This window comes from Juglans regia, chromosome 3 (genome assembly GCF_001411555.2).
Source record: "Juglans regia cultivar Chandler chromosome 3, Walnut 2.0, whole genome shotgun sequence".
In the NCBI taxonomy this organism is placed as follows: Eukaryota; Viridiplantae; Streptophyta; class Magnoliopsida; order Fagales; family Juglandaceae; genus Juglans; species Juglans regia.
In genome coordinates this window covers 8,917,096-8,933,255 of record NC_049903.1, presented here as the reverse complement: position 1 = coordinate 8,933,255, position 16,160 = coordinate 8,917,096, and the positions used below count along the sequence as shown (strand labels likewise).

Below are 16,160 nucleotides of genomic sequence, written 5' to 3'. Positions count from 1 at the left end.
AAAAATAATAATGATAAAATATTAAATAGTAGTAAAAAATAATAATAAATAATAAATAAAAATGATGTATTCTCAGTACTCAAATTAGACCTTAATAACTTGTCATCTAAGTTTCAGCTTTTTTTGTAGAGGATTCAGCTGGAGTTGTTAACACAGCTAGCATTGAATCTTGTCATATATAGTAATACCAAATACATTCCATCTAGCAAGTTTCTTGCAACATAGTGATTTTGATTTTTGAGTCGAAATGTCCAAAAATAACGAAAGGGTTTGGATTGTTAAGAATTTTTTTTCCAGATAATGAATCTACATGCATGCATAAGAATCATACGTGGCCACACCACCTTGTAAAGGAGTAAAAATATACAACTCCTTCTCGTCCAAGGAAAAGGCAGAGGCGAGCTAGTTTGGTACAGAGAACCCCACATTTTATTATTTACTTTAGGTACAACTTTGTCTTTATGCTTGATTATTGCTAAAGGGTTGGCTTTGCTTTATTTTAGTTGTATTTTGAGCATCAACTTTCACGAAGTCAAATCACTTTAAAAAATAACCAAACATTGGAATATCCCATCCATTGTTTCCCATGCTCATTCTCATTCTCATGCTCATCAATATGACCTATCTTTTGTATATCACAGCACTCTTCGCGTGAGCACGTGATGACATGTGCACCGCATGATTCATAGCTAAGCTATCTAACCGCCGGCCAAAGTTCTCATCCTTTCTCCTTTTGCCACGTGGAACCCTCGAAGTGGCTTCTTGCATTAAGCCAACCATACCAAACCAAAGTTGGAAGACTTTGTGTATATATATATATATATACACACATTTTGAATCCCCCCAACCAAACAAAACAGACATAGATACCAAACTGCCTGTTCGCCAAGGCCTTCAGCATTCTCTTATACTCTCCTACCTCAGGCTGCTCAGCTCTCCAGATGGCCTGGACCAGGGGCCAAATCATCGGCCGGGGCTCGTTTGCCACGGTCTCGGTTGCCACCGTTCATGGGTCGGGCCAGGTTCTTGCCGTCAAGTCGACGGAGCTCACTCAATCAGAATTCCTCCAAAGGGAACAAAAAACTCTTTCTTCATTAAACTGCCCTCAAATTGTAGAATACAAGGGATGCGACATTACACTCGAGAATGGTAGGCTTCTGTACAATGTTCTCATGGAATATGCACCCCAGGGCAACCTTGCCGATTCAATTCGCAACCAAGGTGGTCGCCTAGACGAGGCCTCGATCAAAGCTTGCACTCGCAGCATTGTGTTGGGGCTTCAATGCCTTCACTCGAATGGTATAGTGCATTGTGACATCAAGTGTCACAATATTTTGGTCACGCATGAGGGGGTGAAGATTGCTGATTTGGGCTGTGCTAGGCGGCTTGATGACGTGTCAGACAACGATTTGGCAATTGCCGGCACACCCGTCTTCATGGCACCTGAGGTGGCTCGTGGAGAGAAACAGGGGTTCCCTGCAGATGTGTGGGCTCTAGGATGCACTATGATCGAGATGGCTACCGGGCGGTCACCGTGGCCGGAGATTTCAGAACCGGTATCTGCCCTTTACCGAATTGGGTACTCGGGTGATGTCCCGGAGGTTCCTAGCTTGATGTCAAGGCAAGCAAAGGATTTCTTGGACAAGTGCTTAAAGAGAGACCCAGTTGAGAGGTGGTCAGCCAGTGAACTTCTAAGTCACGCTTTCCTTGAAGAGACCATTTCTCTTTCAAAAGAAGTTAGCGTTTTTAACTCGGATACTCCAAACAGTGTACTGGATCAAGGCTTTTGGGACTCAATTGGGGAGCTAGATGCAACCAATCCGACCCATAAAAGTCCTTTAAGTTCTCCCAGGGAAAGAATCCGGCAATTGAGTGAAATCAGCACGGCATCGTCTCAAAGAATGCCTGATTGGGTGTGGGATGAACATTGGATTACAGTAAGAAGCAATAGTAGCAAACAGCCAGAGATGTTCTACAGCAGCCAGGAATATGATTTGTTTTACGCCAATGAGCCCAGCACAACAACTAGTGGGATATGCCTGTTTTGGGTCAGTCAGGACAAGGAGCTGGTACATTTCAACGAGCCCACGAGGACTGGTGGGAAAGAGTCATGTAATATTAGTAATACTAACAGTAGTTATAGTACCAACAGCAGCAATGTTATAGGAATGTGGAGAGGAGTAAGAAGAAGAAGGTCTCTTATATGGCCTATGAATGTGAGAATGATGCCTTTAAATGTGAAATGGTTAGTATTATGGGGAAAGAATAATATGGACATTTTTTCTGCAAGAATACTTGGTTATTTCTTTCTAATTTCACAACGGTAAGACCCAGATCCATCCTTATCAAATTGGCTTGGTTTATGTGATTAATTAGTTTATAGGGCTCTTGAAAAGAAAACCCAATTAGTAGTTGAGAACACAGGCCAGGTCAAAGTAACCAAAAACTCTCAGCATTCATTTTAATAATCAACCAGCACATGCGCATAAAATTTTTGTTATATTAATTGCTGAGCAGAGGCATGAGAATATAGCATGTTTTTGCGGCCACATTTGAAGGCTAACCTAATACGTACGTACCTGGCCTAGCTAATACCTAATTAAAAGTGTGTTTTGTGACCTCAAAGCCAAACTTCTTTAATGTGCGTACGTTGCACGATAAAAATAATTATTGTGCAAAATACAAATGAAAGAGTGATAAAGTTATAAATAATTATATAAAAATAATTCTATAAATTAATATAGGTTGATTTTATCTGTTAAATTTATTTTATAATATAAATAATTTGATTCATTAAATTTACTTTACAATAAAAATAATTTTATAATCTAATAAGTCACATCAAACTATATTAATTTTGTAATTATTTTGTATAATCTTTTTATAGCTAGAGCATCTTCCAACACAAATATTAATGCTCATAGCTTACCATGAAAATATCTCTCTCTCTCTCTCTTAGCTTAGCTTACTTTTGATAGATTCTTTTTGAATTATTCGAAGTGCACTTGTAAAAAATTTCTTGTCGAGAGTCTATTCACTTCTCTCGAAATTAGTCGGATCATTATTCCCGGACACCAGTACCATTAAAAAAAAAAAAAAGCTTCATCAGCTTCATGGTACAAATATGGTCCCGTTTGGATAGTGAGATAAAATGAGATGAGATGAGTTGAGATGATTTGTGAATAGTAGTGAGATTGTTGAGTTGAGATGGGATAATAAGGCTTTTGAAAATTTTGTGTTTGGAATTAAAAGAGAGGAGATGGTTTTAACTTTTTGTAGATTTGATAGATGTGAGTTCTACCAATTATTGTAGTGTTTGTTTGAACTTGTTTTATTTATAAATATATTTATATATTTATAAATAAGTAATAGTAATTTATAAATTACCTACCCAAATTTCATTTTTTATAATATATTTCATAATAATATTATAAAATGGCTATTTTTATAAAATTAAATTATTTTATAAAATATCAAATAAAAATATTTTTTATTTACAAAATAATTAAATAATTAAAAAGATATTTATAAAATATTTTTTATAAAAATATTATGATTAAAATCATTTCCATTTTCAAGTACTAATGGTTATTTTGCCCAGCTTTTGAACTTATTTTATGCAAACACCGTATGCCATTGCTGATTGAAAATTACTCAGATTTGTTTTGGCAAAATTCTATCCTATAATGTTCTCAACAACTCGGCATAGAGCAAAGAAAATGTTTTGTCTATATATCTATTTTATAGTCTGTCGCATATAAAATCACTTTATTTTATAATTTTATTATTATAAAAATTACGTATGGAAGATCTTAAGTGAGCTTGCAACTGATTCAAAAGCTACCCAGCATGTATTCCACATGCTGCCTTGGACAGCTTTTCTTTTACTATGGTGCCTCTCGCTTTTAGCGCTCCTGACACTCACTCCCCTCTACATTCTGAGATGTTTCTTTCACTTCCCCATGGTGAGGCAGAGATCCTGCACCACATAGGAGTGAACTTCTTGTACGCTCCTTGAATTTCATGGCTTCCCATGCTTCAATCAACGCCATTGATCAGTCCAAAAGATGCTGCATATCAAGTTCTTTGGTTTGTTTTCACAGTTCCAGTCATGGTGCTCGACGTTAAAATATATGGGCAATAGTTTACGACTAAGAAGAGGTTTCTGTCGATGGTGGCGAATCCAACGAGCCAGATATCGGTGTTGGGGAATTTGGTGGGGCCCGAGCAGCAGCACAGATGGGATGGAAAGAGAGTGCGGTTTTCATGTTTTCATAGGCATTGTACACTATTTGGTGCTCTGCATTACGCTCTAGCAACGCCTATCTGGTGGAAATTAGTTTCCGGTTATGGGTTTCTTCTTGTTCTTTGCTCAGTTGCTGCACGAAGCATGGCAAGTTTAGCTTGGAGCTCCATTTCAGGAGCTTTTGATACCCTTTCAAAGTTGCTCTTCTTCCTCTCTCTATTCCTCTTCACGTCTCTGGTAATATTTTTGCTGCTTTTGTAAATTGCCATTTATTGGTTTTATGTACAGGCTTGCAGGCCAGCCCTTTTCAAGAAAGCCATGAGGAGATTCAATATTGCATGGTGGGCACACTCATTCCCGCTAACCCTTCTTGCTCTTGCCTCTACTGAGTAGGCACAGGAGGTTAAAGGTCACACTCGGGCCGATGCTTTTGTTGTTAATTCTTTCCGTCCTCGTCTTCCCCAGCTTGATGCTGCTCACTGCCCTCATGAGCCATATGCTTTTCAGTAAAAAAGACCCCATTATGAGTTTTGCTAACGAACTGAGGGGGACTGCAGCTAGGCCACACGTTGAAGGAGGCAACACAAGGACTTCAAACAAATAAGCCAGGATTGCAGACAGTGATGGCTGTTACCTACAATGGATCTTTGACTCAATTGTAAAAAAGAAAAATTACAGAGCTCGTGCTCTTCCTAAAAATCCTGTTGGCAGAAGAGAATCGTTCGATCGTTGCAGAAGTAACATACTTTGTAAGGAAACGAGAAAGAAAACCAGAGTACCATCAGGATGTTTTGACTACATTGAAATATTAAACACAAAAACTAAGAAAAATAACCAGGACTAAAAAGTGAACGCATCTCACCCACAGTTATCAATCAACAAACACTATTTATTAGCATTGATGTCCATAGCTTCTCACATCTAACAAGGAAAACTATATGTATTCATATAAAAACAAAAACAAATTCAGTAGTAAATATTCAACTGTTATTACCCTAATAACTTATCACAATTTGTCAAGACAAAATCGATCCATTCTACTTCAGTACTTCAGCACTTCAGCTCTACATAAGTCAAACACACAACTGAAAACCCTATTTGTTTTTCTTCTTTTGTAATTAACCAATCCATCATGGAACTCGCGAACAATCACCATGAAAAATGAAAAGAGAACTTTAAAAGAATAGCTACCAGAATGTGTTTGCTCAAGTATTCTTCTTGCTACCAGAATGTGACAATCTCCTGTCCAGTGATTGCAACTGATTCCTGAGATTCTGGTTTTCCTCAAGTAAGCGATCATACTCAAGAAGGAACCCTTCAGATTGCTTTCTTAGTGCAACTGCATTGGCATCTGCAGCATGTACTTCTTTTGTCCTTGTTTCAAGCTCTGATTCCAGCTCCTTGAGTTTTGCTTGCAATGTGGCTGTCTCTTCCTTCAAGGCTTTGATTTCCTCTGACCCTCCAGCTTTCCCATCTTCAGGTCCTCGGGTCTGTTTCTTAACAGCCTCCATGCTCTTCCTTCGTATCCGGAGTTCTCTGATATAATGGTGTAGTCTGTCTATCATCAGCGCAAGGAATAGGGAGGACCCTGCAAGTAATTAACCCATCGATAAATTTTCATAAGACCCTAAAACATGGAGTTCAAACTAAAACAACAAGCCCGAACCTAAAACAAAAGGCCCTAAAACATTATAACCTTACAACATAAAAGAACATTGTGCAATACTAAAAGTGTGATAGAATGTTCAGTACATTGGTTCAAGATTGCCTCGTTTGTTTTCACAACTATTCCCATCTCATTTCATCTAATCATTACAATTTTTTCAAATTCCCCCACAAAATAAAATAAACAATTCAACTTTTTCAAATCTCAAAACAGAAATAATATTAAAAAATATATTCTAACAATATTTTATTCAACTTTCAAATTTTATCTCAACTCATCTCATCTCATCTCATATGCGAAAACAAATGAGGCTAATATTCTTTGCCTCATCATCTCTTGCCAAGTTGTATTCCGAGATAACAAGTTTAAACTATGAACTTAAACACTTTGATTAGAAATTTTTTAAACCGTCCAGTACGTAACCAAGGAAACATAGAGGATCTCGATCCATCTAATTAAGACTAAAAGTGGTTCCAAAAATAAAGGTATATAGATAAAAAAAAAAAATTAAGATAAAATACAGGAGAAGCATTTTGTTTGTTGCTGATTACGTGATTCCTAAGTAATCAGGACAGACGATGCAATGATCCCAGAATTGAACGGTAATTTGAGCAATTTCAATTAACAAAATGGATTTGTGAAGAACATGTAGGATACCTAATAGCACATTTTTTCTTTAGGATTCCAAAAAGAAATGCTTTCAGAGTCAGAGGAAGAATGAGATTAATTTTCAATCGAAGGTCTCATTCCCTGCATTGACATCAAACGGGAAAAAAGAATGTGCTCGTCAAAAGTTGTTTCTATCAATGGAACAGAAATTATGTACCCAATAAGGCACAAAATTACATCTATCAACACCCCGATCGAGATTCTCTAAATTTTTTAAGGTTATTCCAGAATGGATTCTCTAAAGATATAATAATTATTTGCGATTAAAAATTTCACATTTTATAATAATCATACGTTAAATATCTTAATGAGATATCATGAATTTGACAAATGAGAATAAAGTCTCCAAAGGTCATAAACATTGAGACGAAAAAAAAATCCAATCAAGATATACAAAATACGATAAATGCTGGTAAGATTTAATTAGAGTTCCTGCTGACTATAGATTATCTCGATCGAACAAAAATTTAGACAAAATACCATTAAAACACAAAAAATTTGTTTTATTTTTAATGAATAGCAATAGCGAGGGAAGGGTTGGTTCGTTACCCATAAGGGTGGCTTCCAGGAGGTGCTTGGCCATGAGGACCTGATCTGTAGGATTGAGCGCACCCTCTTCGATCCAACGTTTCTGGATCTTGGTCATGCTGTAGACGCTGGACATGAGCACCACAAAGACCGTGGCCGCCACGGTCTTGACCATGATGGGTCCACGGCCGCGCTTGAGGCGGTCCAAGCCCGCGATCACCAGCTTCCTCAACGGCGTCTTGAAAAGCATCACCAATATCAGACTCATTTCCGAGAATATCACCGCGAACAAAAGCTGCTGCATTTTCCTTTTCCTTTGGATTCGATCTCAGAGAACCGAACGGTGAGGGATTGACGGAGGTCGATAGGGTGGGATCTTTAAGGGTGGCGACTGCAGAGAATTATAGGGTCCAGAAGGAGAGTGCAAGTCTTTATCATAGGATGGGGCGTATGGGATCAATCAATAGCTCCTTTCTTCTCTCTCAGTCCCTCTATTTCTCACTCTCAGAGCCGAATTGAAAGATATGAATGAAGAAGGAATGGGCTACTTTATTTTTGAAATTTTCCTATGAAGTCCCTAGAGTATTCTTATTTAAAAGCAAGGGCATTTAGTTTCTAATATTATGATTATGAAAGCAAAAACAAACAGTTCTTCTACCCAAAACCGGTGTCCAAAGCGTACATCTTCTATTTTATTGAAATGAGAAGACTTGATTTATAAGAGATTTTAATTATAAATTTTTCTAGTAAATTAAGGGTTGATTTGGGTAGTAGAGTATTATTTATTATTTTATTATTATTTTTCATATACTTCTCATTACTATTTAATATTCTATTATTATTTTTTTATTACTATTTACAGAATATCTGAGATCACTCACTATTCAAACGCAATTTAAGTCTTGTCACATCAATTAGATGGCCTCGTTTGTATTCGTAACTCATATTAATTCACCTCAACTCATCTTATTTCATCATTATAACTTTCTTAAATTTTCACATAAAATATAATAAATAATTTAACTTTTTCAAATTTTTACACTAGATATAATAAATGTTATAATAGAATTTTTCAAAAACAAATCCTGCTGCATTTTCTTATAATTGTATGTGTCTGAAAGACGTTGTAACCTTACCAATTACCATGTGGTGTAGGGTTATGATTGAAAGTACTTTCTACTTTTTTGCCAAGGAAACTACTATCTATTAATTTGATGGTGACGCAAAGAACAAAAGATCAGAGCCATTGCAAAAGTAAACAAATATATATGGGTTACAAAACGAGGGTTCAGTACTGGACTTCTGAGAATCGGATGAGATTGTAACCAAAAAATGAGAAAAGTTAAGAGGAAGATCCTCCTAAAAAGATCATTGAAATGAGATAGGATAAGGGTGCAGCTATATCTAAGAATTATAGCCCATTTGGTGAGGTTGTACACCACAAATATTGTTGACCCTATGAACCTTGTTAACAGATCATAACTTGGACTGCATCATACCTCCAAGAACCTCACCATTTATATAGGTCGTACCTCTCTCAATCCATTGTTTATACAGGACCATAAGTGAGTGATAATGCTCTAACGGATTGTGGTTCTTATTGTATATGGACAACTTTTAATGTTGTATTAAAAAAACTATAAAAGATCTTGATTTGAATTGTCACTTCAGATATCTAAATGTTGAGGAAATAATACTAAATATAGTTTTAGAGTGTACAAGTTCTGTGCAATCTCATTGAAAAAAGTGAAATCTATTATTAAAAAACTTTCCATGTAAATCATGGATTTATTCACTTCTTTTTAACATTAGGCCTGCAAAGATCGTTTCTCAACATTGAATTCATATCCACAAAACCTTGAAAGTCATTGGCAATTTATAGCAATTTGATACACTGCATTAAAAGTCATTTGTAATCTATCCTTTGTGCTCAGACCATAGTCCACCATAGGCACCACGGACACGGTTTAAAGCCATCATGTATGTGGACCTCAACATCAATGTAGATAGCTATCCACAGCTAAGGCAATCATTTTAATAAAATAGTCGAACCTGGACATAAGTTATTAATTGTCAGTTCCCGGTTGGTTCAAGTCAGTGTAACCATCTAGGCGACTCTGTTTTGGTCGACACTGCTTTTGTATGCCTTTTCAAGGATTAACATATACATAATAATTCGGTTTATATAAGTAGGTGATTCAGAAGACCCATTTCTCAACTGCTGTTGCCGAGCTCAAAAAGCATATCTGCTTTTTGGGTGGCATGTTACTTGAATCAACAGTGCATGCGGATCGCATACAGAAAATAAATAAAGGAAAAGCATGGTGATAGACCTGCAAAGTTATCTCCTAAGTTGTTGTTGTTGTTGTTGTTGGGCATAATAAATGGGGAAGGTGGGGAGGAAATGTGGTGGCCATCATAGAACAAACAACAACCCACCCACCCAACTACCTTGTGCTATTGTGTTGTCTATGGCCGCAGACAGCTTTTAAAGGGCAAGGGTATATGGTAGTAGGGCAAATGGACAATGTATTTGAACCCAGTTACAAGTTAGGACCAAGTTTTTCATGGGCCTACAGAAGAGGAATTGATCTTAATGGGTTTGGGTCTGATGAGTGGATCCTTAATTAGCTTAATGACGACGTATTTACAAAATCTAAACATCCCTCAGACTTGACAGACCAAAGACCTTCTCTTGTTAATGATCTGTCAGAAGAGCTTGCTCGCAAACTCTTGATCAACGGCTTGCTTATAATTTCTTGATGATGCAGCTGCCAGATTCTCGAGTTCTGTTAGACTCCTGCCCAGCTGTAAAGCCACCTTCAGCTTGAGAATTTCCCCATTCTCTCTTCCCTCAACATCTCTCTCGCTAATATTCGACTCGATTGTCTCTTGCATTAGCCTAAACAAACCAGCAGTGCTCCTGTACATCTCAAACACCATCCCTACTTGCCCACCATGCTCCATTGTGTTTACCACGCTTGCCAAGGCTCCTCCAATCACTGCAAACATCACCGCCGGTGTCCCATGAATAGTGCCCACAAATGCAGACCCCAAAGCTCCAACTGCTGTCAGTAAGGGCCCAGATATTGCTAAGATGCCGCTTACTTTTAGGGCCTTTTTACTCAATTTCAAGTACTCAGCAACATCCTTCCTCTTCAAAATCCCTGCTATCTCTCTCATTTCCCCTTCCAACTTTCCATCCCATCCATTTCCATCTGTTTCTTCACCAAGCTGTTTCCCTACTTGTCTTTGTCTTTTTGGCGGCCACCACACTGTAGGTTCCACAGCTTTTGGAAACTTCTCAAGCATTGCCCCTAGTAATGGAAGTGGGTATGCCCTATCCAAAGCCAAAACTTTCTCCATTGCGTCGCTCACGTCTGTGGCGGTAGGATCGCGGACAGCTAAAGTCGTTTGAATCTCTTGATGAAGCTGCTTAAATAACCTCGCAGAGTTGCGCTGTTCTTCAGCTAGTTGGGATGGCTGGATCTTGTTCATCACCACCAACATGCCAGTAGCTACTAAATACAGTATGGTGGAAGATATCTTCAGCGCCACAAGAGGAGGACCGCTTGCATTAATGGTGGCTGCGAGTCCAGCCAAGGTTGCAGCAGTTAGAGTGATTGCATTAGTGGATGTTAGAAGGAGGAGGTTCCAGTTGTCGCGCTGGGCCCCAATATTCTTATGCATCTCCACTCTATCAGCAACAGACTCCATGATTGCATAGAGCTTGGCAATCACCATGGCATCAGGAGGATTATTTGGTCTGCGCCTTTTGGAATTGTCTAGATTGATAATGGAGTCATGATCGTAATTCTTCTGATCCAAACCAGTGGTGGGTAGACTCGTGTAACCAGTTCTCGTTTCAAATTCCTCAACCAAACCTCTTCTCGCGATGATCTTTGGGATCGATAGATCATCAGGACTTACCTGGTTTCTTGGCAAATTGATTGTGGCTGTAATATTAATTCTTGTACAACTCCGAGTCGAAGATGAACCCAATGAGTACCACGTGAATCTTGGAGCTTGAAGGATGGCCATGCTAGATGATCTCTAGGCAATAATACCGGTCTCTCCCTGATGAGTTCTCGCCTCTTGGATTTGGTGGTGGTGTATTTGAAATTGGTAGTCTTAGCTATAGAGGCCGAGTGTAATGACTTTGCATAGGGACGTATATATATATATATATATATATATATATAGTTTATAGCTGCTCGGCCACTTGGATCTTCTTTGCTGACTCTGAACAGTAACAACGAGAAGTAGCCAATTGAATCAGACAACGACTTGAGACAAAAAACTGTTTCCTAGGTTTTCTAGATCAGAAAATAATAATAATAATAATTGGAATGTCAATGAGAACGACACACGTGCATTTAATTATCAATCCGCGGGGGCTATAAATAAATATATTTATATCGTAAAAGCAGAATGCATGGTAATCGCGTAACATTTGTTTAACATTAATGTACTTTTTTATCGGGTCAACTTTGGGCATCCCCCGGCCCCAGATCAGATGGGAAGCTATGATTTTTTTTATTTAGGCTCTGATCAGGAGGAAGATCAGCTTCAGATCTCTATAAAGCTCAGGATACGTTGTTGTAAAGGATTTTATTTAAAATTCGAATACACACAATGCGACAATACAACGACCATACGGGTATAGTACATATATATATATATATATATATATATAATAAACTCTAGTTAGCGGATCAGGTTGAATAAAATGGGTCAAAATTATCGGCTCAAGCCTCATTGAAAATTAATCCACCAAAAAATCACAGCAGATCATTTTCGGGTTGGATCATCAAATCTGGCATAAAACAAAACCAGAATCAGACGAAAAGCCCAAGAGTTTATTGATCAACATTTATCTTTTGGTGCAAGCAATTTTTTTTTTTTTTTTTTTTTGAACTAATATCTTGAACATCCGGAACAATGTCAGTTAGTAAAAAACTCAAAAAAAAAAAAAACTCGTGTGTTTTATTATACTACCTTTGGGACGCATATATATAGTGTTGTCGGGATAGTTCAATTTTAAGTACACGAGCAAAGAATGATTAATTCACACACGTTTTCATTTCTTGGGATGTCATTCACACATGCATGCGTAGTCTGACTGGCAAGCAAGAAAAAACAGGTGAGTTTGCAATGTTTGGGATCTCCTTGATTGCATCAATTCATTTCTGTAAATGGAATAACGCAAATGCATGAATGAAGATACTTCGAAATTACCAACGAAGGAATCTCCAGATCATTCACTATGAATAACAGATACAAGACAAGGAGTCGAAATTTAATATTATTTCGATACACGATTGTTTAAACGATACCATACATTGCATAGATATATCACAAACTGTGAGCATCAATCGTCTGAACAGGCAATGGCATTTTTTCTTTTGAAATTCACTAGGTCTTTGTCAACACCAAAGATCTTGCTCGTAGATTTAGAAATATTCCCCTGCGGGCCAAAAAAAACCAAAATAAGAAAGAAAACAATGAAGCGCCACTTTTGAATTCGAGATTAATGAAAAATAAAAAAGTAATTAAGATGTGGAGAGACATTAGGTAGTGGAACTGAAGAGAGATTAGGTGCGTGCGTGCGTACCAGCAAAATGCAACAAGGCTATGGAAAATGACACGGAACTGCAATGGCACGTACTGGTGATTTACCCAACCAACAACAGGCCAGAACTGCAGTTTGAAATAATCGAGGAAACATGGGGATATTACTTTACTTTTGTTTTCTCACAATGTATCACAGTAATTCATAATGGGAACAGAGCAGTACCGTCCACGCTGTAAGCTGCACTGATGGATAATCCTTCTTAATTTTAGTTTTTACATGCATCCAGGGTCTTCCTGCATTTCACATTCTTTCTTCTTTAAAAGATAATAAGCACAACTGCACAACTTTATAGCAAGGTAGTTCAAAGTTCAAACCTAGCCTATATGCTTACATGTTTCCTTCAGGCTGACTCTTTTTGACATTGGGAGTTATTCAACTCTAAAACATATTTAAGAGTTGGCAAAATTAAAAATCTTGAATGTGACTGGCGGGGGTTTCCATACACTCTCCCAACCACCCAACCCACCCACGCACCTTTACTCAACATTTTACACACAGCAATCAGGATTCGGTTATCAAGGAGCCAGGAAAGTGATTATACTTGATTACCCCAAAAAAATTCACTGTATCTGTTACATTAGCCCTTTCCTCTACTCATACTTCTCACATATCTGGTGTCTAAATACAATTCTAGTATGTGATACAGACTTACCCTCAATAATAAACCCATAGTAGATCATGAATAGCAAGTTGTTCCAAGGAGAAGATGTCAACTGTTCCAGCAACACCTGAAAATAATTTGATGCAGAAGTTTAGAATGCCTCTTCTTTCTCCTGCTATGCTAGGAATGACCAGAGGCTACTTGTTCAGGTTTGCAGTAAAACTAATTTCAAGATTACCTGTACTCGATTAATCCTCATATATTCATGAAACATATATGAAAGCAAACTTGTTTTCTAAACGAAAATCATGGCACGGTGGTATGCGTATGTTTATCAAGATAGAAGAGAACTGGGAAATGAAATTTTGCAGTATTTGGGCTTGGAGTGATTATCATAGAATTTTGGGTAATTATTCTTTACTGTTGCCCACTAGCAATTAACAAGAGTATGAGGGTGCATAGCATACCTTCTTGGCTACTGTTTTTGAATCCCTCTTGCCCTTGAAAATTTTGTCCAGTGTTATATACAGGAAATGCCCAAAAGGTCCAAGATAAGCAACTCCAAAAAGCTGCAGTTAGCTATATTAGGATAGATTACTTGAAACTTATATGAAACAGAAGATACACATAAAAATATATAACTAGTTGACAATTATATAACTCTGCAGCATTAGCATCTTCTCTCTTTAGTATGTTAATATTGTTCAGACAGAACGTAGTGCAATTCACTACATATTCATCCAATAAGGGACAGAGAAAGCTACACAGCATCAAGCCATGAGCTTTACATTTCAGCACACTCATACCAAGTTGTGGAACCAGAAATAAAACATCACAAATAAAATAAACTCACCTTCGTACTTGAATTTCAGTATCAAACCATATGGTAGAGCTGATAAAAGGTAGAGCAGCTTTGAAAAAGTGAGCCCAGAGTTGTGAAAATGATGACAGACAAAAACAAAAAAGCAAACAAAAGCAAATCAATCACACGACACAAAATTAACGTGATTCGGTAACGTGTTTACGTCGATAGAGTTGTAGAGGGTTTTATTATACTGATGAATCACAAAATACACTTTGAGGCAAAAGCTCATCGCGGAAATCCAAATTTTCACTTTTCTGCTTTATTCGCTCAAGCGGAGTGTCGAGCGTGACTCAAACGAACTCTTTTTCCGACACTTGCTCGAGCGACCTGTCGAGCGAGACTCGAGTGAATTCTCTGACTGAGCTTCACTCGAGCTACCTGTCGCACGAACAAATAGCGAACTTTCTGCCTGGCGCTTCCTTTGGTTGCAAATAGTGCCAAAAATTTTCCCAGGACCCCACGAGATATCAGCCCAAGCCTGCGCTCCATGGCCAAGCCTCCTTGAAAATCCGCTAAAAAACCATAACGCATCATTGTCGGGTCGGATCATCAAATCAAGCCGATATAATAACAAATTAGGCTCCACAAACCCAACAACCAAGACATTCAAAAGGTAGTACCAAGAATCGCCCAATTACAAAAGAAAAAAAAAAAACACTTCACGAACTTCCTCTCCTAGGTGTTTAATGATTTTTTAGACCAAAGTAACTCCAGGTGTGGGTCTATTATACCTTCCACTATAAATTAACAGTAATTTTTCAATAATAAATCTTATATTCTAGACCAAAATGCTGATATATACATATGGTATAGTGTATTACAATTACGAGATAGACGACAAAGATTCCTTCACTTTTATTGTTTGCATTATCGTCGAGCTAGTTCTCATAGCATCTCCAACAAATGTTTGACGCAATTTAATCATTGCGAGGAGGGTCTTCAAAGTTCTAATGATTCTAAAATGCGATACATAACTCATGTTACCGAGAATATCTTATTAGAGTGCAAACCAATAAAGTGTAACAGAAATTGGACTTGCTAAAGCCAATAGTATGCCTTTTCACCCTCAGACTTCACTTCATTAGTTTGCTTATCTTCAAATTAGAGACAGACTCGATGCCCTGGTGTCCAAACACGGAGCACCAATAGAGTTACTTCGAGATTTTACAATCAATTTAGGCAAGGGTTCCTCATAATTTAGTAACAAAAACCACAGGAAAACGCACCCGCACATTTGCAGCCACAAACTGTATATACCTTCAACAGAATTGGCAATCTAAGGAAAAGACCAAAGAATATTACCACTTTGAGAAGAAGCCGCCTCAGTTGAATCTTCTGTATTCCAGTGAGCTTCTGAGAAACCAAATCACTGATCCCTGACAACACCCCCGCTGTAAGCGCCTGATTTCATAACATGTTACAACACAGTGAACAATCAGAGACTTGGATGCACGTTGCATAAATTCGAAACCTAGAAAAGAAAGATGGGGAAAAAAAAAAAGATTCGGACTCTCGGTTATTCATCTACTTTCTTCCGATTTCCAAGCAACCAAAAAAGTAGTGAAAGAAAAAATGAGCAGAATCAAAATTAGCTAAAATGAGAAAAGGAAAGCAAATGAGAGAGAGAGAGAGAGAGAGAGAGAGATGATAACGTGGTGATATTGAGACCTTGGTTCTCAGGGGGTGACGCTGAAGCTGCGACAGGTACTGGTGGAGCAACCCCTTGTTCGGTATCGAGCCCATGCTTGGCTAGCTTCCAATTTCCTAGGATGTTGAGAAGGATCTGACTCACTGTTTTCCGCCTCTTTGCTTTGCTACGCTATATAGAAAGTAAAATAAGTCGTGGTGGTACATAAATATCGGGGTTTGATTCCTCCGGCATTGAAATTTACGTCCGGCTTTAATTGGCAGTTTTTTTTTTTTTTTCTAATTGAAATTACATATAATTGG

General features: G+C 37.8%; 4 protein-coding genes and 1 pseudogene across 4 annotated transcripts; 2 read left to right on the top strand and 3 right to left on the bottom strand.

The window, feature by feature from the left end:
* The first annotated feature begins 857 nt into the window (after positions 1 to 857).
* Positions 858 to 2,327, top strand: LOC109002845 (mitogen-activated protein kinase kinase kinase 18-like). Its single transcript, XM_018980758.2, has one exon. The coding sequence runs from the start codon at positions 942 to 944 to the stop codon at positions 2,325 to 2,327; it is 1,386 nt and encodes a 461-aa protein (XP_018836303.2). The 5' UTR covers positions 858 to 941.
* A 1,473-nt stretch (positions 2,328 to 3,800) lies between these two features.
* Positions 3,801 to 4,850, top strand: LOC109002844 (annotated as a pseudogene).
* A 264-nt stretch (positions 4,851 to 5,114) lies between these two features.
* On the bottom strand, positions 5,115 to 7,637 carry LOC109002851. The gene is made up of 2 exons (XM_018980763.2): positions 7,131 to 7,637; positions 5,115 to 5,834 (listed from the first exon to the last, which is right to left on the bottom strand). Exons 1-2 carry the CDS (start codon positions 7,411 to 7,413, stop codon positions 5,452 to 5,454), a joined length of 666 nt encoding a protein of 221 aa, XP_018836308.1. The 5' UTR covers positions 7,414 to 7,637; the 3' UTR covers positions 5,115 to 5,451.
* A 2,142-nt stretch (positions 7,638 to 9,779) lies between these two features.
* On the bottom strand, positions 9,780 to 11,150 carry LOC109002848 (probable F-box protein At4g22030). The gene has a single exon (XM_018980760.2). It carries the CDS (start codon positions 11,148 to 11,150, stop codon positions 9,819 to 9,821), a length of 1,332 nt encoding a protein of 443 aa, XP_018836305.1. The 3' UTR covers positions 9,780 to 9,818.
* A 1,160-nt stretch (positions 11,151 to 12,310) lies between these two features.
* LOC109002850 (peroxisomal membrane protein PMP22-like) lies at positions 12,311 to 16,119 on the bottom strand. Its single transcript, XM_018980761.2, has 7 exons — positions 15,879 to 16,119; positions 15,513 to 15,611; positions 13,813 to 13,914; positions 13,397 to 13,472; positions 12,907 to 12,977; positions 12,724 to 12,809; positions 12,311 to 12,576 (listed from the first exon to the last, which is right to left on the bottom strand). Exons 1-7 carry the CDS (start codon positions 15,951 to 15,953, stop codon positions 12,525 to 12,527), a joined length of 561 nt encoding a protein of 186 aa, XP_018836306.1. The 5' UTR covers positions 15,954 to 16,119; the 3' UTR covers positions 12,311 to 12,524.
* Between the last annotated feature and the right edge of the window lie 41 nt (positions 16,120 to 16,160).

Coding starts and splice junctions, on each gene's coding strand:
- LOC109002850 (XM_018980761.2), bottom strand. CDS start 15,953: ATGGGCTCGATACCGAACAAGGGGTTGCTCCACCAGTACCTGTCGCAG. Junction 13,915..15,512: donor GGCGGCTTCTTCTCAAAGTG/GTAATATTCTTT, acceptor AGCTAACTGCAG/CTTTTTGGAGTTGCTTATCT. Junction 13,473..13,812: donor CAAAAACAGTAGCCAAGAAG/GTATGCTATGCA, acceptor AATTATTTTCAG/GTGTTGCTGGAACAGTTGAC.
- LOC109002848 (XM_018980760.2), bottom strand. CDS start 11,150: ATGGCCATCCTTCAAGCTCCAAGATTCACGTGGTACTCATTGGGTTCA.
- LOC109002845 (XM_018980758.2), top strand. CDS start 942: ATGGCCTGGACCAGGGGCCAAATCATCGGCCGGGGCTCGTTTGCCACG.
- LOC109002851 (XM_018980763.2), bottom strand. CDS start 7,413: ATGCAGCAGCTTTTGTTCGCGGTGATATTCTCGGAAATGAGTCTGATA. Junction 5,835..7,130: donor CCTGGAAGCCACCCTTATGG/GTAACGAACCAA, acceptor AATTACTTGCAG/GGTCCTCCCTATTCCTTGCG.